The sequence below is a fragment of the Ciona robusta genome, chromosome 7, assembly GCF_009617815.1.
Source record: "Ciona robusta chromosome 7, ASM961781v2".
In the NCBI taxonomy this organism is placed as follows: domain Eukaryota; kingdom Metazoa; phylum Chordata; class Ascidiacea; order Phlebobranchia; family Cionidae; genus Ciona; species Ciona robusta.
Window position 1 is genome coordinate 6050745 of NC_143241.1, and position 27994 is coordinate 6078738.

General features: G+C 36.3%; 4 protein-coding genes across 5 annotated transcripts; 2 read left to right on the top strand and 2 right to left on the bottom strand.

The window, feature by feature from the left end:
• The first annotated feature begins 645 nt into the window (after positions 1–645).
• LOC149734172 (somatostatin receptor type 5-like) lies at positions 646–9827 on the top strand. The gene is made up of 8 exons (XM_089882088.1): positions 646–849; positions 1229–1379; positions 2148–2310; positions 2655–2906; positions 4299–4513; positions 5814–5961; positions 7375–7571; positions 9036–9827. Exons 1-8 carry the CDS (start codon positions 795–797, stop codon positions 9298–9300), a joined length of 1446 nt encoding a protein of 481 aa, XP_089738214.1. The 5' UTR covers positions 646–794; the 3' UTR covers positions 9301–9827.
• Positions 9828–10569: 742 nt separating this feature from the next.
• On the top strand, positions 10570–15882 carry LOC149734173 (C3a anaphylatoxin chemotactic receptor-like). 2 transcript variants are annotated; one of them, XM_089882090.1, is made up of 8 exons: positions 10570–10720; positions 11967–12099; positions 12344–12506; positions 13131–13349; positions 14108–14424; positions 14662–14812; positions 14885–15078; positions 15458–15882. In XM_089882090.1, exons 1-8 carry the CDS (start codon positions 10705–10707, stop codon positions 15684–15686), a joined length of 1422 nt encoding a protein of 473 aa, XP_089738216.1. In that variant the 5' UTR covers positions 10570–10704; the 3' UTR covers positions 15687–15882. The 2 variants fall into 2 exon arrangements, with proteins under 2 accessions (XP_089738216.1, XP_089738217.1); XM_089882091.1 differs by lacking the exon at positions 11967–12099 and having other exon boundaries at positions 10590–10720.
• Positions 15883–16116: 234 nt separating this feature from the next.
• On the bottom strand, positions 16117–26178 carry LOC149734174 (constitutive coactivator of PPAR-gamma-like protein 1 homolog). The gene is made up of 19 exons (XM_089882087.1): positions 25918–26178; positions 25386–25518; positions 24867–24982; positions 24425–24544; positions 23874–24170; positions 22883–22990; positions 22564–22705; positions 22033–22145; positions 21593–21700; positions 20972–21151; positions 20538–20678; positions 20014–20109; positions 19332–19486; positions 18933–19061; positions 18373–18562; positions 17965–18071; positions 17309–17464; positions 16837–16879; positions 16117–16483 (listed from the first exon to the last, which is right to left on the bottom strand). Exons 1-19 carry the CDS (start codon positions 26053–26055, stop codon positions 16448–16450), a joined length of 2508 nt encoding a protein of 835 aa, XP_089738213.1. The 5' UTR covers positions 26056–26178; the 3' UTR covers positions 16117–16447.
• On the bottom strand, positions 26118–27516 carry LOC149734175 (EEF1A lysine methyltransferase 4-like). The gene has a single exon (XM_089882093.1). It carries the CDS (start codon positions 27376–27378, stop codon positions 26629–26631), a length of 750 nt encoding a protein of 249 aa, XP_089738219.1. The 5' UTR covers positions 27379–27516; the 3' UTR covers positions 26118–26628.
• Between the last annotated feature and the right edge of the window lie 478 nt (positions 27517–27994).

A 27994-nucleotide genomic window follows, 5' to 3' on the forward strand; every position in this document is an offset into this window, starting at 1 on the left:
CACGTTCGGAAGTCGGCGTAAAAGGACACGACGATCTCGCAGTAATTAGATAATGTAAAGACGTGTTCGAATTACGATATAAAATTTAGTTTATTCCGGGTAATTTCCCCAGTTAAAATTAGCCAGACATAAAATGCTTCTGAGAACTTTCGTCGACGTTAGTAGAAATATTGTTTAGTGCTAGAAATAATCGATGCTGTGGTCTGAACTGTGCACGTACAAGGGGTCCTTTGTAAATATTACGACGAAAACAGGCAATGTTTTCTATGCAGTGCGGAGGTATGCGTGCTGAGAAGCGAGTAGGCTGTTATGCTGTATTGCGCAATCGGAAATTCACGTCAGATGTCATGAGCCAAACACTCTCTCTCTCCGGGTATGATAGGCGCGTCAGAAATTTGATGAATTGTGGCATTTTCCGCGCATGCGCAGTGCCCAGGAACAGTCTCATTCGTGACCAGCTCTGAGGCAGAATAGCCGTCGCGGCGTGCAGTGGGTGTATATTGCAGTATTCATTTTCAAACTGTCCGCTTTGTTTATACTTTATATTTACCGCGCCGCAGGGAGCCCAAAACAACCTTAGTTGTTATTGTGAGAATTGATTCAAAATTTGGGTGATCAATTATTAATATACAAACCTGCAGCATAGCAGAGGTAAACAGCGTGTTGAACTGCATCACAGTCAAACAATCTCTACCGCACCGTAGGCACCCATAGCTATATACGCTGCAATTGATCTGCTGCAGTCAAGTCCACAGTGAACGTTGTACAACGAGTGTCTCAACTGAGTAAAAAACATGTATGATCTTCTACGACAGCTTACTTCAAACGACAGCGGAACCTTTACACCAGGTAATTCCGAATCTTAAATTGTTTTACAGTGGTTATAATTATGCCGGAGACGTCATATATTTTTGGTGCCTCGCATTATAAAGATTTTTTTGTTACCCTTTATATTTTTTCTGACCGCCCCTTCATTTTTTTGTTTTTTTTCCATATAATTCGTTTGGCTGCTTTTATATTGTTTGGGGTTTCTTTTATAGTTTATTTGAACCCTCCTATAAATACTGTTTGTATTGTTAGTTTTCTAATACTTTTGGTTGCTCCTTTAATTTTTAGTTACCGTATAATATGTTGAACCCCCCCTCCAATTTTTGCTGGTCGTTTTTTAATTTTTTTGGGACCCTTTAATTTTTTTGGTATAATTTTGTTTTTCATCTTTTTGCCACAGATCAGATTGACAACACTTGCGACAACCCGCAACCGAATGTACCGTTTGCCGTGGTATCTGTGGCTCTGGTAGTCCTCGGACTTTTCGGCAATATGGTTGTTGCATTTATTATTCTTGTGTTACAAGAATATAAAAAATCAGTAGCGAACTGGTGAGTCATACGCTTATAGTTGCGTAATCGTTATAAATTGTTCTGTAATACAATCCATTTTTGTTTGGGTTGTCCAAAATTGTCAGCCATACATTATAATAAATGAAAAAAATCCCCTAAAAAAAGTAACCCATAAAGTTACATATACGTGGCAACTCGTGAGCGCGCACGAGTTGTATGAAACAGAAAACCCATTTTATAACTACTATCATTACTCCGCCAAAAGTTGAGGATAAATAAGTTTCAATCATTCATTCATTAACAAGTTTGAAAAATTGATGCAAAGCAAAAATGTGCACGCGGTTCTATATAAAATTGATTATTCTCGGATTTGCTGCTGTTTTAGATTGAATTCGTCGCACATTTTGTTTTTTCCGTAGCTAAAATTTTAACAATAGTAAGGTGGGGATTAGTAGCTAAAATTTTAAATAGTAAGGTGGGGAAAGATAGGACACCTTTAGCACATAATATCCAAATATCCTGATCGTGTTTTAAACAATTAACAACGGTATTTGGGGGTCGCGAGGATACGGTTTTATTTACTTCCAAATTAGACAAGAAAACAGAATGAAAAGGTGTCCCATCTTCTCCCACCCTACTATGATTTATATACTCTGTCTGAAGTATATGCCAAGACGTATTAAAAATTTCATTTTTTTTAAGTATATGCCAAATATGCATATTATTAGCTAAAGATATTTAAATAATATTCAAACGTCTGTCCTAATTATTCTAAGGCGTATTGCCAAATTTCATTTTTTCTTTCAGGTACATTCTGCAACTTGCATTAGCCGATACCTTGTTTCTGCTAATGTTGCCTTTTACCGCATCCAGTGAACTGGTCGGGCAATGGACTTATGGTGTAGAGCTGTGCAAAGTGAAAGAAGCGATTCTGTTCATCAATTACTACGCCAGTATCTACTTTCTTGTGGTACGAAACATACAGTTTTTTTTGTAACTTCTTTATCCTCGCATGACCGGAAAACGACAGTTTTGTTTTATACACCTCGTGCCAGCTTACTGGTTACAATGTATGTAACTTTCTGGGTGATTATTTTGAGGGAATCTTTTATGTGAGGCTGGTAATTTGGACAACCCATTAGTGACCACTGGGTTGGAGTAAAGTCCATTATTTTATATTAACCTGCTAAACAGGTGATGAATTTTGTACATTACGTGGTTATTGCCCAACCTGAAAGAAATCAATTTTGCTTTAAAAAAAATGTTTTGCCAAAAAATTTAAAATAGATTTGTTTTTCATTTTTTTAAATGTAGGTGATGAGCTTTGATCGTTACGTTGCCGTCACCAAGGCCTTTGCTTCTTCCTCTCTTGTGACTCGGCTCCGGAGTCCGGAGGCTTCCTACATCTTTACAACAGCCGGGTGGATCATTAGCATCCTCTTCTCCGTTCCCCTGTTTATGTACAGTAGTGTGAGTGGGTGCCACTGTGCTTACCAGTTCCCCTCCTATGGACATGAGTATGGTTATATGGAAAGTTACTGTCAACAGTTTATGCAAAAGTTTCCGGTAAGTCATAAATGAATGAATAAATGAATGAATGAATGAATGAATGAATGAATGTAACTTAGTTAATTCTCCCGTAGCAGGGCAACGACAACTGATTTAAACCCTGTAAGTGAATGAATGAATGAATGTAACTTATTTTTCTTTGCGTGGCAGGACAACAGTGTGAACAGTAAACAAGGGTGTTCTGTTCATACACCTCGTGCCTGATGAGTTATCACGTATGTAAAAGTGCCTGTAAAATAGGCTTAAAGTTTTATAATAACTGAGTTACAAAAAGTGATGCACCAAAACCATCACTGTACAACTACAAATAATGCTTTTAGTTTCAGCGTCAATTAGCTATATAGTCATGTTCGGCCGAAGTACATACAGATGTATCACTGTTGACTAAAAACTTTCACAATGTTCGTTTACATGTGAAGTCAGTCACGATGCACTATCACGTTTTAGCAGCGGGTAGTAAGTGCTATTAGAAAATGCTTAAACGTGGGTCAGAAGAACGGCATAGCAACTTGCGAAAGAACTTTATCAATTCGTCATTGTCGAAAACCTAATGCTTTGGTCTTACAAACAAATCGATCTAAACACTCCTGTGCCAGAAAACGATTTCGAATCGATTAAATTGAGTTTTTAAAGGCATTTCAATTACAACATACCTTTTTATCATCGAAAAGTTTAATATTTTATGCAAGTACTAAGGGCGACAGACAGAAAGACCCGAAAAGAGGCAAATAGACACATTGATTAAGAACAGGCTTTATAGTTTAGATTGACGAATGCAAGACGAAATAAACGTCACACCTTACACATTTTCAATCAAACGCAGAACTTCACAGATGGAGATTTTGAAATTAAAACTTGACGTAATAAAATAGAATTCGATCATTTGCGGAAAACCATTACGTTCAGTCTGAAACTTAATTTTTTTAAAAAATAGAAAGGTAGGGGAGAAGGGACACATTTTTATTTCATTTTTCCCTTCCATTAGGTAGTAAACAAAGAACATTTAAAGAATTATAAAGCAGTAACATTACGTCTTCCATGGACCGTTGTTAGTTGTTTAAAACACGATCAGGAAGTTTGGATATTATGTGCTAAGGGTGTCCAATCTTCCCCCACCCTACTGTATATAGTTATGTAGGTTAAGATGGAATACCGTTCACACATATACCCTATATTTTTAAATGTGTTTTTAACTATTAACAACGCTCTTCAGTAGAGTCTACGGTTATACAATTCTGTAAATATTTTTCTAAATGTGACGCAAAATCGGATAAAAACCTGTCCTTTCTTACCACAAACTACTATACTTCAAAACTGTAGCCTTAAAAATGAGATAAAATTATTATTTCAATTTTATATGCTTATAAAAACAATTTTTGTTTTAAACAGGGCGACTACGAAAGTGTTCAGCATTGTATAAACGAAACGAGAAACACAAACCTCACAGAACACTTAAATGCGCTCAATGAAAGCTTTCCGTTTGATTACGACGAATTCGAAGTCTTTGCAGATAATATTACCACGATAGCCGCAGCATCTGAAACAGTAACGTTTCCTTTTCAATACAACGGCTTAGGCAACGAAACTCTCATTCACATATGCAAGTAAGTTTATTATATATTACATGTTTTTTTATTATACATGTTAGTTAATTTATAGTCATATTGTGTAGTAAGGTGAGGGAGATGGACACCTTTAGCACATAAAACCAAATATCTAAATCCTATTTTTAACAATGGTCTATGGGAGTCGTGACGATACGGTTTTATAATTCTTTGAATGTTCTTTGTTTACTACCACACGGGACGAGAAAATTATATGAAACGGTGTCCCATCTTCCTCCACCCTATCACATATGTATAAGTTAAGGGGATACTTTTGATAGAATGTCGTACTAAAACATGCCCGAAATTGACAACGATACTCAAATGTGAAAATAACGTGTATTCTAAAAGTGACACGTTATGCATATAAGCTCAGTGTCATGCACCGGTTAACCCATGTTCGAAACACGATACGTTACACGCATAAGACCCTATATAGCGCGTTATATTCCTTTCCAATAGGATTAGTTTAACTTAAACGGATAAATTCGTTTGAAAACTGAGACATTTATACAGATCGAATATTTAAAGCGGTATACTAAGAAAGCTATATAAAGGCCAATTTTATAGTTTTGTGTTAAAAACGATGAGTATATAATAGGTAAAGCCGTACCTTCACGACTGTTAATTGTTACATAAATAAACGTAATGTGCTAAAGGTGTCCCGTCTTTCCCACCCTATTATAAAGTTGGGGTAAGATGGTCCATGTTTTGTTTTCTTTTATCATCGTCCCTTTTTTTGATGGTAAACAAAGAATATTTACAGAGTTTTATAACCGTTCCCACACTACTTAGAGAGCGTTGTTAATTGTTTAAAACACATTAGGAAATATGGTATATTATGTGCTAACGGTATATCTACCTTACCCCGCAACACTATATGCGTATTTATGTTCATCTCATAGACAACGATCGATGCTTTGTAAGAATATATACTGATTGGAAACTTTAAGAAACTATACTCGTAAATACAGTTTGCATTTGAAACTTTTCAAAATATAAACACAGATCATTTTCTAAATCAAATTTCCAATTCCGGTCGATTCTTATGGAAAATCTTACAAAACTTGACCGATAATATAAACAGAATATTTCAAACTTATAAAACCGGCCAGCGTTATTCTGAGTATTAAGAATAATTATATGAACAAAGGGATTTTAAAAAGTAACAAGCACATGCATTTATGAATTCACGTGCACAGTTTATGGTTGTTTGAATGTGTTTCAAAACACTAATAGTTCCAATTGTGAAAATGTATTACATTTTATCCTCACACTGTTTTGAATAAACCTTATACAGGCATCAAGAAAACAGGGTCTTCTTCGTCTGGCTAAGTGTGAATTTTGTCTTCGCGTTTTGCCTGCCGTTAATTTTAATCTCGTTCTTTTACGGGATGATCATTAAAACTATAATGCAGTCGAAGAAAGTTGGAAACAACGAAGCGCAGGTAAGGTCCTTTGATATTGGTTTCATATATTTGTAATGGGTTTAAAACAGATATATAAATATATTGTAGATTTAATTACATATTTTCATAATATGTGAATATATATATATATATAAGGTTGGGGTAAGATGAGACATACTTTTATTTTATTTTCTCCTCTCATTTGGTAGTAAAAATAAAATATTTACATATTTTTTACCTCTAGCCCGGCGGCTTTAAAAGAGCGTTGTTAATTGTTTAAATTCAGATCAGGAAATATGGGATTTATGGGTGAAAACGGTTTCTCATCTTACCCCACGACTCCTATATACCGTTGTTAATTGTTTAAAACACGATTAGGAAATTATGTGCTGAACGTGTCTCGTCTTCCCCCATCCTACTAAATATAAGACGCCTTATAAAAATCGTTTTAAAGCGAATCAAATGCATTCGCAAAAATGCAGCAGTAAAACAAAGTAAAGTAATATTCGTACCTTAGGCGCTTGCTCTTTTTTACCGTGGAATTGCCAGAAAGATTGTATTTAGTTTTTGCATACATTAAGCTTATCAGAATCATTGTTGTGCATATTGTGGGCCCTATAATTAAAAGCTCTTTTAGTATGCAGTGTTTAAGCCACCGTGGTTTAACCACACGGTGTAAAGTACTTTGGGGTCAGATGGATACATTAGCACATAATATACCATGTTTTAAAATCCTGTTTCAAAATTTAACAACGCTCGTTTAGAGTCGTTAAGGTACGGTTATATAATTTTGTTTTATATGATTCGTTTACCACTAAATGAGAAGATAAAATATAAAAAAAGGCATGTGACCCTTACCCCAAACTATTACAAGAACGCAGAATATATAGCAAGGAAAAAAAATGTCCAATTACTTTGAAATATTTTAAAATTTGCAAAATAACTGGCAGATAAGAAATAAGTCTACATCCTAATTTGGAATTATTTTAAATCAATTAAATGGAAGCTTTAAATTAATTGAGCTGTCAGGGAAAAGTTTGTTTGTAATTTGTTGTAAATGTGCTGGCCATTCGTTGTGACAAGAGAAAACAGACACGAGCTACACAGTGACGAGTTGATTTATAGTAATAAGTGACGTAAATACGCGTACCGGAACCGTATAGTATCTCGGCAGAGTTGAAAAGTAAATTTTGACAGTAACGTGATACGAAGGTTTAGTTTCGGCGCAAATTTAGAGTCGCGGTTATATATACAAAACACACTCGGACGCGTGACTGTGACAGCCCTTCGCATTTGTGCTGTCAAAACCCATCTTGCATGATGTTGAACTACTCAAAACATCCGCCGTTTTTGGCGTGGCGAACTAACCTTTCGTTTTGTTCACGGATACTCTAGCGGACTTGGCTACTTTTTACAATGTTGATTAATAATTTATCCCCGCCTTATTCGCAGCGTTCTTACCGACGAAGAGTGACCACTATCGTCCTGGCTTTGGTGTTTCTTTTCGTGGCCAGTTGGTTACCATGGCATAGCTTCCAACTGGCAAAGATCGTTGGTTTTCCAATGCCGGCCGAAAGCTGCACCAATTTTCAATACGGAGTGCGAATTACAGCTTATCTAAGCAGCGCTCTGAATCCCTTTCTCTACAGGTAAGGAATCCTATTATCGGTATAGGGCTAAGTGGTCAGAGTGTTGACAGATCCAGGGTTTTGTATCCAGAACAAAAATCGTTAACTGGCCTTACAATGCTTACTAATCAACCAAATCTGTCCAACCTGTCCTCGTTAATCTATATAGCGCGCGGTTCATTAGAGCTTTTTGAAGTTAATTTTCTGTGAAAGTGTCGTGTTTATAACAGCAAAATTTCTAACCAAAATCGTGTCCGGGCGTACAGAATGTGGTTAAGCGGTTCGATTCCGACACAAATTTGCCACCGAAGGAGCGTGTACAGTCTGCTCTTTGTTGTTCTTCGGGGTTGCGAGGGGTTATCAGTGTTAAGAATCGGTTGCACTCTTTGTCTTTGACGTGCTGCCAATTCGAACGCATATTAGGCGGTTAATTTCGTTAAACTTTCATTTCGACTAACGGGCATTGTGACCTTTAATGCCCCTCCATGCCCCTTGACTTCAATTCAATTATTGGTTAAGGGTTAATTCAGAATTTTCACATATCGCATAAGCTGGCTTTGATCAAAGCTTATAGTGTAAGTAACACAACTGCGGTTATGAATTTTTAAATAGCTATTGCATTAGCGAATAAGTAACACTAATTGACAGCAGTGGGATATCGCTATATCATTTGAGAATGAAAGTAATTGGTCCTCTGTTAAAACTAATATGCTAATATGTCGATTTTTGACACCCAGCGCGGCGCATGAATCGTTAAAATCTATAATAAGACTAATTAAGCTTAGTTTTTTGAAAAACAGCGTAGTTCTAATGATTTTTTGAAACACGAATTCGTGGCATGTCAAAATTGTCACGTAATTTTTTTAGTTGCAGTATTTTTAGGTGTGGTGATTTTTGACACAGTCAAAATAGAAATAATGCAAATTAAGGTGACGTACACAAGAAACTCGCTAATGCAAAATAAGACCCGAATTTATGTTATTAGAATACGAAAAACAGGTTTTACCCATAGGTGGCCAAAAAAGGACAGTCATTTTTACAGGGTGTCCTGTTTCATAAACTTCGTGCCAGCTTTATACGAGTTATGAAGTATGTTACTTTGTAGGCAAATATTTTGGGGGGATTTTTTTAAGCGTAGCTGATAACTTGATCAGCACATTAGTGACCACACTTAGTTGGAGCAATTGCCGTTAAGTGTCATGCCCAAGGACACATTTATTTTATCTGTAACTGGGTTTATATACTGAGTGGCTTATCAAAAAAGATAACTTTAAAGGCATGATTGCACCGTCATCGTTAAAAAATGCTAGCTAAAATACTCGAGTGAAATTGTCAAAAATGCGTGGCTGCTAAATCTAAAAATAAATCAAAAAAAGTTTAAAATGAAACAAAATTTAAACACAATATCTTTGCAAAGTGCAGTGAACAGTTTTAGCACTTTGTTTTTATTTGTTTTGCTTCAGAGGCTAACTAGTATTTTTACAGTTTCCTAGGAGCTAGATTTGCCCAAAGACTCACTAAAGCAAAGGAGACGATGCGCCTGTCAGCCACACGACACTCAAGAGTTTTGAGCGGCGATTCAAAACGGAATAAAAGACACCATAGCACCAGTCACAGCGGCAGTGTGAGGCAGCCTACTGCTGAGCGACCGGCAGAGGCAGCACGAGACGTTGTGTACTGGCGAGGGACCACCGAGAACGGAAACACGGGCGAAACATTTGCCAATAAGACAGAGAAAACAGAAGTTTGAAGGAGTTGAATCTTGATGGGAAAAAATGTTAAATTTGCACATATTTAAACATTGCGTAAAAAACTGTGAAAGACTTCTTGAGACGTTTATTTTTTCTTGTCTCAATTTGTTTACGATTGCGGAACAATGCATAATAGTCATTTTGCATGCTATTAATTTAGATACGATATACGGACCTGCTTATCGAACGGCGGTGTCATGTTTGTGTGTGCGATTTAATAATTAATGAATAAGATACACCGGTATTTGCGTTAGAGCAAACAACTCATTTTCCCCCATGCAGTATTAATATACCCCTGAGTACAGGTTAAAGACTACACTGGAAATAGGACAAGTCCTGTTTGGGAATCCTTGACAGTAATCATCAACACATGCCATCGTGGTTTAGGCTTCTCCCACGCCGTGATTTGCCACGCCGCAAAAAACTAAATTCCAACAAATGCCGGATGCGTATAGTGCATGCGTTCGCTGTCGTGCCCATTTGTACATTATGGTTCATTCGACAAAAATAAATCATTCTCTGCAAACTGGACAATCACTCAGTAGCCAGAAAGGTCTGGGAAACGCCGCCAAAGGTCCAGTGATGGATGCATCTTGCAAAAGAAACGTGGGCTATGCTTCTGCTGTTATGACTTCACCGGAACGGGCCTGGCACGATCGGCGCCAGACATTAATCAGCGCTTGTTTCTAAGATGCGGGCGGGATTCGGTGTAATAGTCCACCTACACTGAGAAAGACGAAGCGTGCTTCAGCTACCTTGTTTTGAGGTAATGCGCGTGACTCGCTATAGGGAACCAGCCCATACTGTTGTTGTTGCGCCGCGACATTTCAAAATTGGGCCTTGTTCGCAGTTTGATTGCTCCGCTATACTTTATGAGTAATCTGTTTACAAACAGCGCGCCTTATGCCCTGCTTCGAACTTGAGCGCTTATAGGAGCTCGGCTGACGGGTTTAGCAATTTAATATGCGATAAATAGGCCATATGTGGTGTGCAGTGTGTTTTAAACGGCCTTAGGCTGTCGACAGTTAATATATATGCAGATCAGTCAGAGATAATGGGGTTATGTATATTAGTAAAAAAAGTCCAATCCGCAGTGTATAGCTTTATGAATATATTAGGAGCTAAGACGGCTTAAAAACGTGATAACAATTTAACGATTGTACTATTTTCGCAATTTTTGCAAACGTTTTATGGCCAGCTATTTTGCGTACAATTTTGGTGTGTAGGCCGCGAGTATCAAATAGCTTGAATTTCAGAATAATGGAGCTCATTTTATAATCTTTCGTGATTTATACAGTGTTGTTATATTCAGCGTGGTGTGCCTTGAAGGCACAAGTTTTAGCATAGGGACCTGTGTATCGATCAATTTATAATTAAAATATAAAGAAATTAGCTTGAAAAAGATGATTTCTGCCAAAGGTAAGAATTTCACACATTCTAAAACATTAATTTGTAATGCGTATAAAATATTGTGGGGGAAGATAGGACAGCTTTTCATTCTATTTTCTCGTCCCATTTGTTAGGAAAAACGGAGATTTAATGAATTATAAAACCGTATCCTCACGACCTCCGTAAACCGTTGTTTATTATTTAAAACTAGATCAGGATATTTGGATATTATGTGTTAAAGATGTCTCGTCCCCCCCACCCAACCATATGTGATTTTTACCTAGATATTTGTATCTGTTGTTGCCACATTAAAAGCGTCTGACAGAGTGTTTGTTTTTGATTTATACAATGTGCTTGCCGAAGGGACATTATGCCCGAGAAAGGTTATACCGATTTTAATATCGGAAAATACTTTTTAAACTGTGAGCTGTTTGTAAACTGATAGATGAAGCTACAGTATAGTATAGGGTGGGGGGAAGATAAGACACATTTGGAACGTAATATCCAAACATATCCTCGTGTTTTAAACAATTAACAACGGTCTACGGGAGTCGTGAGGATACTGTTTTAGAACTCTTTGAATACTCCTTGTCTACTACCAAATGAAACGAGAAAATAGAACGAAAAAGTGTCCTATCTTCCCTTACCCTACTATACAATACAGTAGGGTGGGGAAGATGGGACAGCTTTTAACTCTATTTTGTCGTCCGATTTACTAGTAAACAGGGAACATTTAAAGAATTATAAAACTATATTCTTACGACTCTCATAGACCGTTAATTATTTAAAACACAATCAGAATATTCAGATATTATATGCTAAAGGTGTCCCATTTTCCCCACCCTACTACATAACATAGCGCGGTAATTTACCGTTAAGTGCTGTTGTGGCTATCGACCAGCACATAACCATAACGAATTGCCTTGTGCAATTTTTTTAGAATGTGGGGTAATTTAAAATTCATTGCGCTCTCTTGCGAGTATTCGCAACAATGAAATTGCTGTAGCATTCTCAACGGGGTTCACTTTTAACGAAGGCGACTCAAATTACTCGCTCTTTCAAACCTGTGCCAATTATTTTACATTACAGTATTGGTTTAGAGTAGTTGAAAGTGCGTGCGAGTGCACGGAGATCGGAAAAAAATGTTTTTTTTTGCCGGGATAGCGCGTATCAACACGCCGATCGAAATTAAAATTCACCCGATGTCTTTTTTGCGAAAAAACCTTACTGCTGAACTCAACAAAAAGAATAATAATTTCCGTTTCCCATTTCATAGACACTTGCCCCGAACCACAGCCCGTTTTTGCAGCTGTTGCCATATTCTTCGTTGCTATTGGTCTAGTGGGAAACGCGATTGTTATATTGCTTATCCTCGTCCTTAAAGAATGCAGCAAGTCGATTACCAATTGGTAAGTAATGGTATATAGTAGGGCTGGGGAAGATGGGACACATTAAGCACATAATATCCAAACATCCTGATCCTGTTTTAAACAGTTACCAATGGTCTATGGGAGTCGTGAGGAAACGGTTTTGTAATTCTTTGAATGTTCTTTGTTTATTACCAAATGGGACGAAACATATATTCAAAAGGTGTCCCATCATCCCCATCCTTATATTGTTTTTATCTTTAAATTTAATCCCCCGAATTAACAGGTACATTCTGCAACTTGCAATTGCCGACACTCTGTTTCTGCTGATGCTGCCCTTTACCGCCTCTAGCGAGCTAAGCGGAGAATGGTCCTATGGGATTGTCATGTGCAAAATAAAGGAAGCAATTCTTTTCATAAACTACTATGCCAGCATATACTTCTTGGTGGTGGGTATTTGGTTCGTGCATAGCCATAAAGCGTGATAGTTTACACGTATTCGTCTAGGTCTGAGTTAATTTCCGAAAATCATAAATGTTTTAATTGCCACGACTTTTGAAAGGACGATTTGATTACTCAATTGGCCCACAGTAGACTTGCGACTTTTCTGAATATTGCATACATGAATTTCGGTGTAAAGAAGCTAAAGTACTGTTGGGTAAAATGGGACACTTTAGCACAGAATATAAATATCCTGGTCGTGTTTTAAACAATGACCAACGCTCTATGGGATTCGCGATGTTACTGTTTTATAATTCTTTGAATGTTCTTTATTTACTACCAAATGGGACAAGAAAATAGATTGAAAAAGTATCCCATCCTCCCCCACCCTACATAATAACATTCACATAAAAAACTGTGATGAATCCCGCGAATCCAGTCCTGACCTAGCTCTTAAAAAGGTAAACAAAAATGATGGCCTCACTTTATAACGTTTTGAGTTATGTGCAGTGTTGTTATTTACAGCGTGGTATGACTTTAGCATAGTGTATTAACGATTACATAAAGTTTGACACATTCTAAACGAAATAAGATTCAGAAGCATTTAATCATTTCAAATTCTACTATTTTAGATCATGAGTTTTGACCGATATCTCGCTGTTACAAAAGCATTTTCGTCTTCTGACTTGGTAGTGGCTCTTCGAGGACCTCGCGCGGCTGGAATTATCACCGCAATCGGCTGGGTTATCAGCGTGGGGATTTCGTCCCCTCTTTTTATTTATAGCACCGTGGGCAAATGTAATGTCTGTGCTTATAAATTCCCGCTGACAAAGGTTGAAAATTCTACTATGGTAAGTTACGTGGCAAAGTGGTTACCGCACCTGCCTCTATAACCCACATATATTAATGGGTTCGAGGCTTGTCGCTTCCACCATTGTGTGCATATGCGTCCTTGGGCAAGACACTTAACGACAATTGCTTCAACTCAGTGGTCACTAATAGGTTGTCCAAATTATCAACCATATAAATGAAAAATGCCCGAAAAAATAATCACCCACAAAGTAACATATGAATATAGTAACTCATAAACTGGCAAGAGGTGTATGAAACAGAACAGCCGTGTTACAACGACTGTCATTTCCGCCATGCGAGGACCAACTAAGTTACCTTCATTTATTATAACATTGTGTCAACTCATGGTCATATTTTGGTGTAAACTGTTTAGGATAAGCAGCGCGCCGTATAAATACGAGTATTTCTCTGTTACCATAAACAGCAAAAGGCTTCTCCGAAAAAGCAATCTCAAACTAAACCTACGAAATCGTATACAGATTAAAATAAATGAGTTAATCTGGTAGTATTAATACTGACTGTCGTAGCCTATTGGCATTAAAATTGACTGACAACATTTGAGTAAAGTTAAATATACGTGGTAGCTCATAAGCTGGCACGAGGTGTATAAAACAGAACACCCGTGTTGTAACAACTGTCGTTTTCCGGCCATGCAAGGATAAAGCAAGTTACATTCACTCATTTATTTATTTAAATAATTCATTTATTCCAGTATCCATCACATTTCTATTATTCAAGGCAGTTGTTTCTGTTACAGATGTACGGAGACTTGTACGCACAAATGGGCGATGCTGGAGACCCAATGACATTTCTTGGGGCTGCGGCAAACGGGTCAGCTGTTGTACCTGACCCAATCAATGAGACTTCTATTTTTGAAGACGAAGATTTTAACCATCAATATTTTGTGGACCTTGCGGAACAGTACGGTTACAACAACTACCCAGCAGCGGTTAATCCAGCTGCATCGACTGGCGTTAACTTGAATCACTCGACAGAAGAATTTCAAGACTTTGAAAATTTTGATGAAAACATAATACCCAACACTTTGATTAAAAATATGGACCATACTTGCAAGTAAGATATTATTGAATTGGTAGATAAAACACGGGTTGACATAACTTTTACCGGTTTTGTTGACTGGTAGCTTTTACCTACATAATAACGTATTTAAGTAAATACCCAAAAAGTTACCTACGTGGTAAAACACAAACAGGCACGAGGTGTATATAAAACAGAATACCCGTGTTATAACGACTGTCGTTGCCCCATCACCTGAGAATAATTCAAGTTTATTTATTCATTTTCAATCAGGCATTCTCCAAATCAATACTACTTTACGTGGCTTAAAGTGAACGTAAGTTTGTTTTTCTGCTTCCCCTTGCTAGCTATGTGTTGCTTTTACGGCCTCATCATAAGAGCAATTGTGACGACACAGGCAGGTGCAGGCAGAAACGAAGTTCAGGTAATTTTAGTTTGCTACAACTTTTTTTCTACTTTTACCTAAGTTTATAAAAAATCTACTTATATATTTCAGAAATACAGAAATCGTGTGACCGTTATTGTGCTGGCTTTAATCTGTCTGTTTTTGGTGAGCTGGCTCCCATGGTATACAGTACAGCTTGCTCTTATGAACGGCATTTCACTTTCAAACTCGGAATGCAAAAGACTCACGTATGCTGTACGGCTGATAGCTTACCTGAACAGCACTTTAAATCCATACTTTTACGGGTAAGTTAGTAGATAAAGTACAGTGGGGAAGATGGAACACCTGTTCATTCTATTTCTCGTCCCATTTGGTAGTAAACAAAGAATATTCAAAGAATTATAAAACCGTGTTCTCACGACTCTCATAGGCCACTGCTAAGTTTAAAACACGATTAGGATATTTGGTTATTATGTGCTAAAGGTGTCCCGTCTTCTCCAACCCTACTATGTCTATATCACCCACGAAGTAAAAAATATATATGTATAGTAACTCGCAAGTGGCGCAGGTGTATTAAACAAACATTCCTGCTATAACGACTGTCGTTTTCGGGCCACGTTAGGATAAAGCAAGTTATAGTCATTGCATTCATATAAAGAGACTTATTTTGACTTTCCCTTCTAGAACCCTTGGCGGACGTTTTGCAGAGCGGTTAAGAAAAGCTAGGAGCAAACTTGGTTTTGTCTACACCTTATCAATTACAAGTGATACGAGGCGACGAGCACGAAGCTGGAATAATAGTGCGCGTATGGCTAACGGCTTGAAAGACCAAGATGCGCCAAGCGGTCGTCTTCATATTGTGGAGAACGGAAAACTTAGCATGGGCCAGAGGACAGAACGAACTGCAGTCTGAACTACGGTGACGTAGGACAATGCAAAACATTGCTGTAACTCGCAGTAATCATAAAATTCAAACGCGCAAATTTCGCATTTTTAAAAGTCAGATCGTTTTGCCTTCGCTTCGAATTGTACCTGCCTGTTTTACATTCATGACGATTACTTGATTATACCTTTGTGTAAATGTCTTCAATAAAAGCAGCTGCAACGTCTATTGTTAGTGAAACTGTAAAAAAGGAAATGTGAACTGAGGAGGGTTCATCCGACAGCTTTGGTAAAGCAAATTGGGTAATTCTTAAGCTGGCACGAGGTGGCACGAGGTGGCACGAGGTGTATCAAACAGAACGCCCGTATTTCGACTGTCGTTTTCCGGCCACGCGAGGATAAATCAAGTTACATTTAAGCTCGCGTGCTATTTAAAATAGTTGTACTGTCCGATACAGTAGTTGTACTGTTTATACTTTTCCAGTGGCAGTATTTATTATGTGCAACATACAGTTAGCAGTTTCTTCATTACACCCGGGAACCTGTAATGAAAAAGCAACTCGAACGAGGCGTCGACCAAGCTATCTCCGTACACGATGCAAAGATACCACAAGCTTCTTCAAAGTACAAAGCGGAGAATCGAAATTAGGAAACGCAGTGAAAAATAAGCAATGCAAAGAAAAAGCAGAAATAAACGAACAGAAACGGCTACAGTCGGAACTTAGCAGAATTCAAAGAAAAAGGTAAAAGTTTGATGTCATAGGCCTTCCACAGTAGCTGTGTATCAGATGTCTATTGACTGCTCATAGTCGTACCTCTTCCACGGCCCTTAAAAGGGAAAAATAACGTCTGATAAGGTAGGGGTATAACATTGCTGTTATAGGCATTTGTATGGTCAAAATTGGGGAAGACATTTAGCACATAATATCCAAATATCATGATCGTGTTTTAATAACAAAGGTCTATGGGGGTCGTGAGGATGCCGTTGTATAACTTTTTAATTTTTTTTTGTTTACTGTCAAACGGGACGAGAAAATAGAAAGAGAAAAAGTCCTATTTTTTTCACCATTCTATAGAACTTCTGATAAAGAATAAATAAACAGTAAAAAATATGTCTAGGATATTACCGATAGCAAATTACTGTTAATTTGGGTCAAAACCGTGATGAAAAAACTACTTACTGAGCTGTGTGCTGGAAAGGGTGGCCGAATACTAAAGCTGCCACTGTAAAGAAATAATTTAATATTTCAATGTTAACACTGTAGAGAAAATTAAGCAACTAGTCGGTAGCGGTCACACCTTTTATTCAAATAAGTTCTGTACTGTTTTATTCATTGCGAGTTATTGTTGTTTTACCATTACTTTTATAACACTGTGATTGGAGCGTCTGATCTCGTCGCTGCTACTGTTGTGGGTTTTATGTATTCTTGAGCAAGACACTTAACAGTAACTTCTCCTACCCAGTAGTTACTAATGGGTTGTCAAAATTGTCTGTCAGCCATACATAAAAAATATACCCACAAAGTAACATACTTGGTAACTCGTAAGCTGACATGAGGTGTATGAAACAGAAAACACCACAAAATTACATACAAGGTAACTCTGTGACCGAAAACACAAAATAAACTTATTCATTCAACTAGAATATGTCACCTTGACCCAGCTCGAACCTGCACCCCTGCGTTGTAATATCTCGGATTTTTGTTTGCTGGCCAGCTTCCCATAGGTGTTGGGCCACGCGGTCGATTAATGGGCGAATAAAACCGTGCTTGGTGTGCAGACACCTTGGAGAAGTGTGTCATCTGTGGTCTAAAGAGAGTTTTGTTACTAGTACTATACTGAGATATTTAAAATATTAAATTAAATGAATAAAGAAAACTTATTTTTTTTGGACAACCCATTAGTGACCACTGGGTTAAAGCAATTGCCATTGAATGTCTTGCCCAAGGACATATACACCCACAATGCTAGCAAGGACGAGCCTTGAACCCATTACTTGTGGGTTAGAGGCAGGATATTCAATATTATACTGTTTAAAATATACTTTTGCTGCCAGGCATATTTATACTTGTATTTTTCCTTTTCCTGAAATTTATTGTTTTTTTTTTACTTTCTTTAATTCTTTTAATAAAATATTGAAGAACAATAAACCAGCTTTTTAGTGATTAACTTTTGTATTAAGTAATGGACAGAAATTTGTTAGCCGATTAAAAAAACGCCGTAACCAATAGTAACCACGACAGACTAACTTTAATCATTAGAATGCCACCCCTGGTTTGTTAAATGTTATAAAAATATGGGTAAATTACCTTGGCCCCATGTTAAGAGGGGGTAACGACTGGGTGACGGACACAGGTACAGAACAACCTTCTAATATAGCTTGTCTCATTCTTTCAACTCTTGCAACGTGGTCTACCTACAAGTAGCTTCAATTAAAAATTTAAAACATAATGGTGCTTATACTACTTCTAATCCAGAGGTTATGGATTCAAGGTTCGTTGTTGCTACTATTGTGGGTGTATGTGTCCTTAGGCAAGACACTTTGCTTCAACTCACTAATGGGTTGTCTAAATTAAAAAAATTACCCACAAAGTTAAGTGGTAACTCGTAAGCTGGCAGGAGGTGTAGGAAACAGAACACCCGTATTATATAACGACTGTCATTTTTTTTCGACCACACAAAGGTAAAGCAAGTTACATTCTATCATTCATACTTGCCTTTCCATCACATAGTTGTACAAGGTTCGCCCCTTCTTGCAAACTGAGAAATAATTTATGCTGGAAAACCCTGCCATCAAAATACATCCATGGGGCAGCATACTTAGCAGGTATAGGTTCCCCACAAGCAGAATTCGCAAATAGAACCATATCCACACCACGCATAAACATAGACGCCAGCTCAATGCCCCTGTAATAAAAAATAATTTTTATGGTATTTTATGTAAAAATTCTAAAATTAAAAAAAGGAGAAAATTTGAATGTGGTGGGGAATTAAATACATGAAACAAGAAATAATTGTTTTTTTGAAAAGACATTTGTAAAAAAAAAGATTTATTTGAATACAAACCTATATATATGATACAGTCTTTATTTTTCGAAAGTTTTAGCACAAAAAGTTAAACCAAATTTTTTTTGCAAGGGTGTTTTTTGTATATATATATATATATACCTTTTTATATTCATAAAAAGAACAAGAAAACACTTTTGTTTGAATTAGACTTGAAAAATTAATTAAGCTTGAACAATTTTAACAAAAAAAATCTGAAATTTTTTTTGACCTTGGGGTAAGATGGGGCGCTTCTTTTTCCTCATACGGGTCAAATAGAAGCACAGAAACACTGGTTGCAAGAAACGCATCAATTTCATGTCGGTGTAAAACACATGATGATGGGAATTGAATTAAGTACCTGTAGTTAAATGTTACAACTACTATATGCATCAAATCAATAAAGAAAGTAGAAGTTATTAATTTGACAAATTTGCCAAACTTTCTTTAATTTATGTTGTTTTAAATTTAATATACTATTTTCAAAGAAAGTAGAAAATTTATATTTAATAAATTTAAAAACCACTAAAAAAAAACGTTTTTTTTATGGATAGACATGCTCAAATGTAGTCTAAAGGTACCACCAAAGTTTTGTAACTTTACATACGTATGTACTTTATATAACACTAACCTTAATAGGCAGCATAGCACCAATGTATGGTGTGGAACAAAATGTGGGTTAAGCATGCTTGGTGTATCAGAATGTAGACAAGATAAAAATGCTCGCATACGCCGGTTCTTGTCCACTGGTTCAGTACCAAACCAAAGGCTTGTCAAAGCTGGGACCTGGTGTAACGAAATGCATTATGAAATAGGCGCCGTAGCAAAGTGGTTAGCGTGTCTGTTTGTAACCCAGAGGTAATGGGTTCAAGGCATGTCGCTGCTACCATTGTAAGCAGATGTGTTCTTGGGAAAAACACTTAATGGCAATTGAAAATTAATCTTAAATTAAAAGATTTTTGTACCCATTTTTCAGGGTAACTTACTACATCAATTCTTGTCAAAAATTGTGCACTACAATATTTTCTTTATAACATAATTAATATATGCTAGTCAAATGATATGTGCAAAGTGCTTGCATCGCAACCAAAGGACACTGGGTTCGATGCTCAATTCAGATAGGCGTGTGTATCCTTTGGCAAAACACTTAATGAAAATGGCTTCAATTTTATTGCCAATAATTAGCTTTAGCAACATTAGTATCGGACCAAAAAAACAACTCTGGTCTAAATCTTAGGGACCATTGTGTGCCACACTGTAGGACCTTGCTTATACAAAACGGGAAGCACAAATGCTGTATATTATGACATCACCTGCCAATCATCAAAAGGAAGAGGTGGAACCAACTCGGGCGTCCAGGTTGTTTTGTTACGAGCCCCACACCATTCTTTTATTATAATAGGACGCACCTGGTAAAGTTAAAATTAAAAAAAACAAAAAAAACAAGTATATTAAAATTATGAAAAATGGTCTACTAGATTAGGTGCATATGCAGAGATATACAAGTTACAAGGTTGCAACTAAAAAAATAACAACTAAACAAAATTGTTTTTTGTATCCTATTAGTGACTTTAAAAAAGTAAAAATTTGCAATTTTCATGTTAAAAGTATGGGCTGTGCCTGTGATAGTTATCCAATCATATAATTTACATATATATGTATATATATATATATATATATAGCCTTTAAAATAAATTTGACAGGTGACCTCAAACTATCACTTACAAATTTTGTTATACACCATATGTCACTTGAATATAAATTGCTTTTTTTTGCATTGACAAATTACAAAGAATTTATTTATCATTTTGGAATTTTAATAATTTTAGTTTATTACTTGATTAGTGGTTCGCATGATACTTGATATGGAGAATAGAATTCCATAAATGTGTTGTCTGATTGGTCTAAATATGTGAGCAAGAGGAGGAATGGATTGGTTGGAGTCGTCTTCAAGTGATACATCAAGCTTAATTTCGCCCTGGTGAAATAAAAACAGGCTAAAAATTTGTAAGGTGTAGAAAGCAATGGAATTTACTATGCACTAATTCTATATACATAATTGTCGTTGCTACCATTGTGGGGCTATGTGTATTTGGGCAGGACACTTAACAGCAGTTGCTCCAACCCAGTGGTCACTTATTGTCTAAATTACCAGCCACACATAAAAAAATTCCCCCACAAAGTAACATACTTGGTAGCTCATAAGCTGGCACGAGGTGTATTTTCCGTTTACGCAGGCATAAAGAAAGTTACATTCATTCGTCCATGTACCTGTGTAAGTGTTTGATATACATAGGGATGCATGAGTGACATTTTGTGTCTCTTCAAAGTTACATCAATCACTTTATCGGGTAGTTTAGGTAAAGGTGGGGTGACAATCTCACTGTATGATTTATCCATAGAAGAATTGCTGGGAATTGGGTTTTCTTCTATTGGTGAGGGTGGTCTTACCTGTTTGGAATGAAACTTTGTAAATATATGTATATAGTAGGGTGGGGGAAGATTGGACAATTTTCTATTTTATTTTTTGTCCCATTTTGCAGTAAATAAAGAACAATAAAAGAATTATAAAACCGTATCCTCACAACTCCATAGACCATTGTTTATTGTTAAAAATCGATCAAGATATTTGGATATTATGTGTTAAAGGTGTCCCATATCCCCCCATCCTATTGTATTTAAATTACAGATTAGTAGTGGTTTAAAACTTTGTCAACAAAAACAACTTAGCAATAACAGTATCCCTACAATTTTACATACTGTAGTAACTGGTAAGCTGGCTTGAGGTGTATCAACACCTGTGTTAAATCACTGTATTTTTCTGGCCATGTGAGAACAGAATTACGTTCACTCATTCAGTTTTTCTTTAAAAAATAGCTATATTTTACAAACCGATTTCTCTGTAGGTGTTTCTACTTTGTCAAGTAACAGCTTATTTTCTAAATTTAAGGCAAGAGCATCAATTGCATCATTAGCTTTTACAATGTCAAAATTTTCCTCCTACAAAAATAAAACAGTACGTTTAGCTATGATGGAACATTGTTCGATTTTAAAAAAACTTAAGCTGGCACGTGGTGTATGGAACAGAACACCGGCCAGGCGAAGATAAAGCAAGGTATATTCATTCAAGTACCATATAAAATTATTTACAAGTAAAATCTATAATTCAATCAATGTGTTTTGAAATGCCTCAGTCTATTAAATGCAGTAATGCACCACAGGATGAAGCCATTGTTGTGGTAATTGCTGAATTGCTGCCACATTTTCACTTCCCCTATTTAATAAACGCATATAAAAAAATGCATGAAGTGGAATTCATACACTGCGGTTACCTTAACTGAATTTTCTTGTATAGTTGGAACTTCACTTCCGCTGCTTACAGAGCCTGATGTATTTAAAGATGATATTTCAACCAAGTCTTCCTTTTCATGACTATCACTGATACCTGGGTAAAAAAATAAGCGTCTTCTTTACTTGCACAAAGTGGGAGACTAAATGTAACTTATTTAACCTTGCAAGGCGGGGCAACAGCAAACGTTAAAACATGGGTGTACTGCTAATGAGTATAGGTAACTTTGAGGGTGACTATTTTGGAAGGATTTTTTCGCTATTTTCAATGTATCTATAACTGACAATTTTGACAACCAATCAGCGTCTACTGGGTTGTAGTAATTGCCATTTACCGTTTCTGCCTGTGTCCTTGGGCAAGACACTTAACAACAATGGCTCTAACCCAGTGGTTACTAATAGGTTGTCCAAACTGTCAGCCATACATAAAAACCCAAAAAACCTACACACTTAGTAACTACGACTGTCATTCCCCTACCACGCAAGTTTAAAAAAGTTACATTCATTTTACTTACTATTTACTGTGGAGGTAGACTGTTCCTTCAAGCTCTCCATAAACCTCCCACCATTTCTAGTTGCAGATTGATAATAATAAACAGACTCCTTCAACCTCTTCGTTTTGTCGGCAAAATTTTTGGAGCAACGCTTAAACACAACCTGGAAAAGAAATCTATTTAAAAGCCACAAGCTGTGGGACCTCAACCACATAGAACATATTATATTAGGTGCTTTGTTAAAAGGCACTAAGCAAACTCTGACCTACATCTTAAATCCCATGGCTTGCCACACTCTGTAGGACCTCACCCACATAGAATACAAATAATGTAAGTGTACCTTAGCAACAAAATCCAGGTCTGTAGGGTTTGACAACTTGTTAATATAATCGGCAACAGCAGGAACAATCTTTGAGACTTCAGGCAGTACCAGCTTGTTTATGCTTGTCTGTATGCAAGGAAAGTAAATAATTAAACAGGGTGGCAAAACTTTAAACAGCCATGGTTAAATATTTGAAAGGTAGCTGGGTTTTTGCCTAATTCAATTTCGGTGAGGCATAGAATATAAAACATTTTTTGTGAGATTTTTAAGGGGGCATACTAAAGAAAAATATTTTTGAAACTTTTGTGGAACCTTTAGATCACATTTGTGCATATCTATCTATAAAAAGTTTTTAATTTTTTTTGGTATGCCTCTTTAAAGTTTACCTAAACGATTATCTAAAAACTTCACCATTTTATTGATTAGATTAAATTAAATAAATAAATTACAAAAAAACTGCAAAAAATGATCAAAACTCATATTTTTGAGTGATTATTATGGTTTTAACAACTTCAAAATAAACAAGTTTAAAACAACTGGAATTCACTTGCGGCTATACAAGCACTTCAGTTGCAATTGAAAAAATTCGGTGTCAACCAACAACCAATAGACCGGCGCTTGACTTGATTTCAGGCAGACTTACAAAGGAATTGTCATCAAACTATAGCCTGGATGTGTAACACCATTTTCACAGCTTTTAAACATGAAGTGGTGCTTATGGGCATTTATATTGATTTGATTGTATGTGTAAAAGGAATTAGACATTACTAACATGCAGTTTATGTGGTGTATTATATAATTTAAAACGGAGATAAAAAATCTTTTAAAAACCTTTTTTTAGATGAGGGACACATAATTTTAAACAAAAATCTTTACAAAACATAGGAAAAATTAAAAAAACAAAACACTTTTAGGCAAGAAAAAATTTTTTTTTGCTTTATTCAAATAGTTTACACACTGTATTCTTAAATTTTGATTGTAAGTCACAATTTGTGACCCATATGCTTACCTCTGTAGTAGTATCATCAGATGTTGGGTTCACGAGTCCCATTAAAAATGCAGCCACCTCCTCAGGCTTTAAAATATGGTTACCCAGCAAAGTAACAAGCAATGGAAAATGATGTGCAGGCAATGAGAGATGTTTGGAAAGCACATCGAGTTGAAATTGAACAGTCGAGATGCAGTAGGAATAACGGGAGAGTTTAAGAAGTTGGGAAGAGAAGTAACGGGGTGGGTCAAACGCAACGTAATCGCCAGATTGGCCCAATATACCATGGAATGCATTACCACGACAGTATGCTATGATCTGAAAGAAAAAAATGTCCTGGTAGAATGAATGAATGTAGCTTGCTTTATTCTCAAATGTGCTCAGGAAACGACAGTTGTTATTGGGTGTTCCGTTTCATACACCTCGTGCCAGCTTACGAGTTACCATGTATGTTACTTTGTAGGTAATTTTTGTTTCATGTTTTAATTTGCTAAAAATACCCAGGTAGTTACTGGGACTAAATTTTAGTTACTTTTCTGCCATTAAAAAACACGCAACAAAAAAGCAAATACCTCTCTATGGTGGTCGTTGATGCTCTGACACACTTGTACACCACAAGCAATAAATGCTGTTCGTATACAATGAGTGATGCATGGAGGGGGGGTGAACCAAACCTTGGGTGGTGGAGTTCCCTGTATAGACACAATTCGAGTTAGATTTCCTACTTTTCTAGTAAACAATACCATTAGGAAACACATTTATCGCCAATTTTTTTAGAAAGTAGAAAAGTCAGGGATATTTAGACAAGCAGTCTTTTAATACAAATGTGATGCCATGGTTACAGATTATTGCAGAGCAAAAAATTTCAGGGAAGGCCTGCCTACCATGCAACCCCAGTTTTGGTGCATATGGCCATTACGCAATGACAAATACTCTATCTAAATATAAACAGAAACTGGAAAGGGCTGGCTTTATTTACAAGAATTAAGGTAGCGGTGCCTAAAATTGCCTCACTCGTTTATAAGTATGGTTTATGATTTTTCGGATATTTTCTTTCAGTTTGTTTTGGTTTTTGGTCCATTCTGTAATTCTCTGCTTTTCCAATGCTCCGTTGAAAAATATGGTGAATTCTGCAACAGCATAATAGTCAAGCAGTGCATGGCACAGTGACTTTAGAATGCAAAATACAAGTTGAGAATTGAATACAGTTAGCCCCTATGTCAATTTTAGGTAAAAAAAGTCAGAAAGTTTTACACCTTAACCATAGGTGCGGATTTGGTGCTGTTATGATTATCGGTATTGACATATTTTAACGAACATAAACGAAGTTTGTGCGCAGTAATAACGACGTCCTCTTTTGGTCAAAAGTAATTCCTTACGCATTATTAGTCTAGAAAAAATCAAAGGTATGCCGGGCAACCTTGCAACCCCGTAACTTTACGCCAGTGAACTGCCCACCCTGCCACGCCAGGTTCGGTGCCTTTTTGGATGTCAAAATTTTTTGATTCAACATAAAACTGAAATAGCACTGACCTATGTTAGATCTTTCAGCAGCCATACAAAAGCATTTTATGAAGTGATACATCTGGTTCCATTGTCCACCACACACCCAGTCAGTATAGGATCCTCCATATAGACGATGCAAGCAACTTTCAGCATCAATTACCTTTAAAATAATAAGCTATCAAATCTATAAGCAAAAACACACACATATATATATAAATAATATATATAGAAGGGTGGGAGAAGATGGGACTCCTATTTATTCTATTTTCTTATCCCACTTGGTAAACAAAACCATTCAAAGAATTATAAACAATATCATAGAAAAATTATAATATGTAAATAATTATATTTATATTGTATTACTTCTGCTACCAGGCATATAGTAAATAATCCTTTAGCGGCTCATCTGGAATAAAAACATATTTCTGATATAACTAAATACATTCAGAAAAAAATAAAAATATGCCTGTAATATACAAATGTTCACAGTCTGCATGCAAATTATATTTACAAAAACAGTGTTGGTCGCACAGTTACATACATACTCGCATACACTTACTAAATACAAAGTTTCAATATGATTAAAAGCATTTCTTCCATTGATTTGTTTCCGCCAAGCAGAGTGCCCGAGGTCCACATTCAAACAAGCATTTGGGCAAAATTTTTCAATAAATTCTTGCAGGTCATGTGCTCCCATGGTTTATAAAGCAATGCAGCGGCTGGCAGAAATAAAACTAAACCATATCGAACTCCTCACACCTACAGTAAAAGAAATTGGCCATTGCCTTTAAGATTTTTTCCGGATAATTTTTTTGCCAAGCAAATTTTCCGTAAATGTAATAAATAGGTATTAAAAAGGTAAATATATTATAAGCACCATAGCTGAGAGGGGGAAAGTATTTGCACCCAAACCCAAAGGTACCCGGTTTGATGCTTGATGCTGCTACCATTATGGGTGTATGTACTTAGGCAAGATACAATTTTCCCAAACAAGTGGTCCTATCGATTGTCTAAATTGTCAGCAAAAAAATAATCACTCACAAAGTTACATATGTGTAACTCGTAAGCAGGCACAAGGTGTATGAACAAGTCACTAGCACTATTAAGACTGTTGCTGTGCAAGAATAAATAAGTTTCATTCATAAACCAATCTATAAAAACAACATTTCATTTAACAGGTTTTATCAATAAAAAGCGCTTAAAATTTAAAACTGTATAATTGCAATGCCAAATGAATGCAATTTTTTGTGAAGCAAAAATAATAACAGTATCATATTTGAATGTTAGATAAAAAGTCACCATTTGTGTCTTCTTCAAAAAATTCATTGGGAATATCATTAATTTTAGGGTTTAAAAAATCATTTCTAGATTTTATATTATCTATTTCTAACTGTTTATCTGAATCTGACAGTTGTTTCCCTTTTTCCATAACATAAACAAAATACTGCAGGCACCCGCCCTCCCCAATAGAAAATGTTTGTACATTCCAACCAAAAATGCTTCTCACGTACAGTTTTTTCCGAAAAAGCGGTTGCGCGAAAGTGATAGACACAAACCGGCCTCCGTTTGCCAAAACTCTCGAAACATTCGTCAAAACTACTTCAATTGCATCGAATGCCTTTTCACAAAGGTGTCCAAACCCACTTTGATCTGTTAAAATAGCATCTAATGTCCCTTTGTCTATAACAAGGTCAAAACTCGCATCCCCAAACTTAAGATCCATTATATCCATAACCAGCCATTTCATTTCCGCCAAATCTTTACACTTTGCTTCCATTTTTTCGATACAAATATGCGAATAATCGATATTTACAATGTTCCTATAGCCATCTTTATACAAATGTTCACTAAATGGGCTATTTCCGCAGCCTAGCATTAAAATCCTATCTTGTGTATTCATGTGATTTTTTAAGACACTTTTAAAGTCGTCATAGCCTTTAAACCAGTCATAAGACTCTTCAGTTTCATAGCGATCATCCCAATACTCTTTTTCCTTATACTGAGTGTTCTTTTTGGCCATTGCAAGATTGATTTTTCACTTTTGTCTGCAGACCAAATAAAATACCTCTGCAGTATAAAAGACAGGTTTAAAAAATAGTCCAGTCTGCAGATAATGGCAGGTGTACGGGCGATTTTGTTTACAAACTTTTGGTTCTGTATGTCATAATTTGTCCCATGCACGCCAAATAATTAAACAATGAACCAAATCTGTATTAAATTATGTAGAAAATCCCAATGTGATTGAAAATGTATGTGCTTTGCACGTTGATGTTTAATGATAGCACACCAAAAATAACTGTCTTGGAGGGACGAGATCTCGTCAGGAAATGCCATATTCTGCAGACTGACCAATAGTATTGCATGGATACCATTAGCACACTGTAAATAGCATACAGCACAATTTAACTTAATTATCTTCATATAAGAAGCAATGACAAACTTTGTAAGTGTTCTGTTTCATACGAGTTTTGCCCTCTTAGAGCTACCATGCACTATTCGACTATTGTGTAACTTTGTGGGTTATTATTTTACTTTAGAATTTTATTATGTATGACTGACAATTTAGACAACCGATAAAGGTCCATTTGTTTGTAGAAAAACTTTTTTCCTAATATACAGTTGCATTATTGCTTACA

Bases quoted from the DNA above. Each gene is read 5' to 3' on its own strand.
- LOC149734172 (XM_089882088.1), top strand. From the start codon at position 795: ATGTATGATCTTCTACGACAGCTTACTTCAAACGACAGCGGAACCTTT. The intron at 2,907-4,298 runs GTAAGTCATAAA...TGTTTTAAACAG, and splicing joins AGTTTATGCAAAAGTTTCCG to GGCGACTACGAAAGTGTTCA. The intron at 7,572-9,035 runs GTAAGGAATCCT...GTATTTTTACAG, and splicing joins CTGAATCCCTTTCTCTACAG to TTTCCTAGGAGCTAGATTTG.
- LOC149734173 (XM_089882090.1), top strand. The intron at 13,350-14,107 runs GTAAGTTACGTG...TTTCTGTTACAG, and splicing joins AGGTTGAAAATTCTACTATG to ATGTACGGAGACTTGTACGC. The intron at 14,425-14,661 runs GTAAGATATTAT...ATTTTCAATCAG, and splicing joins AATATGGACCATACTTGCAA to GCATTCTCCAAATCAATACT.
- LOC149734174 (XM_089882087.1), bottom strand. From the start codon at position 26,055: ATGGGAGCACATGACCTGCAAGAATTTATTGAAAAATTTTGCCCAAAT. The intron at 24,545-24,866 runs GTGAGGCAATTT...GTGTCTATACAG, and splicing joins TAAACCATACTTATAAACGA to GGAACTCCACCACCCAAGGT. The intron at 21,701-22,032 runs GTAACCGCAGTG...TTATTTTTGTAG, and splicing joins TACAAGAAAATTCAGTTAAG to GAGGAAAATTTTGACATTGT.
- LOC149734175 (XM_089882093.1), bottom strand. From the start codon at position 27,378: ATGGCCAAAAAGAACACTCAGTATAAGGAAAAAGAGTATTGGGATGAT.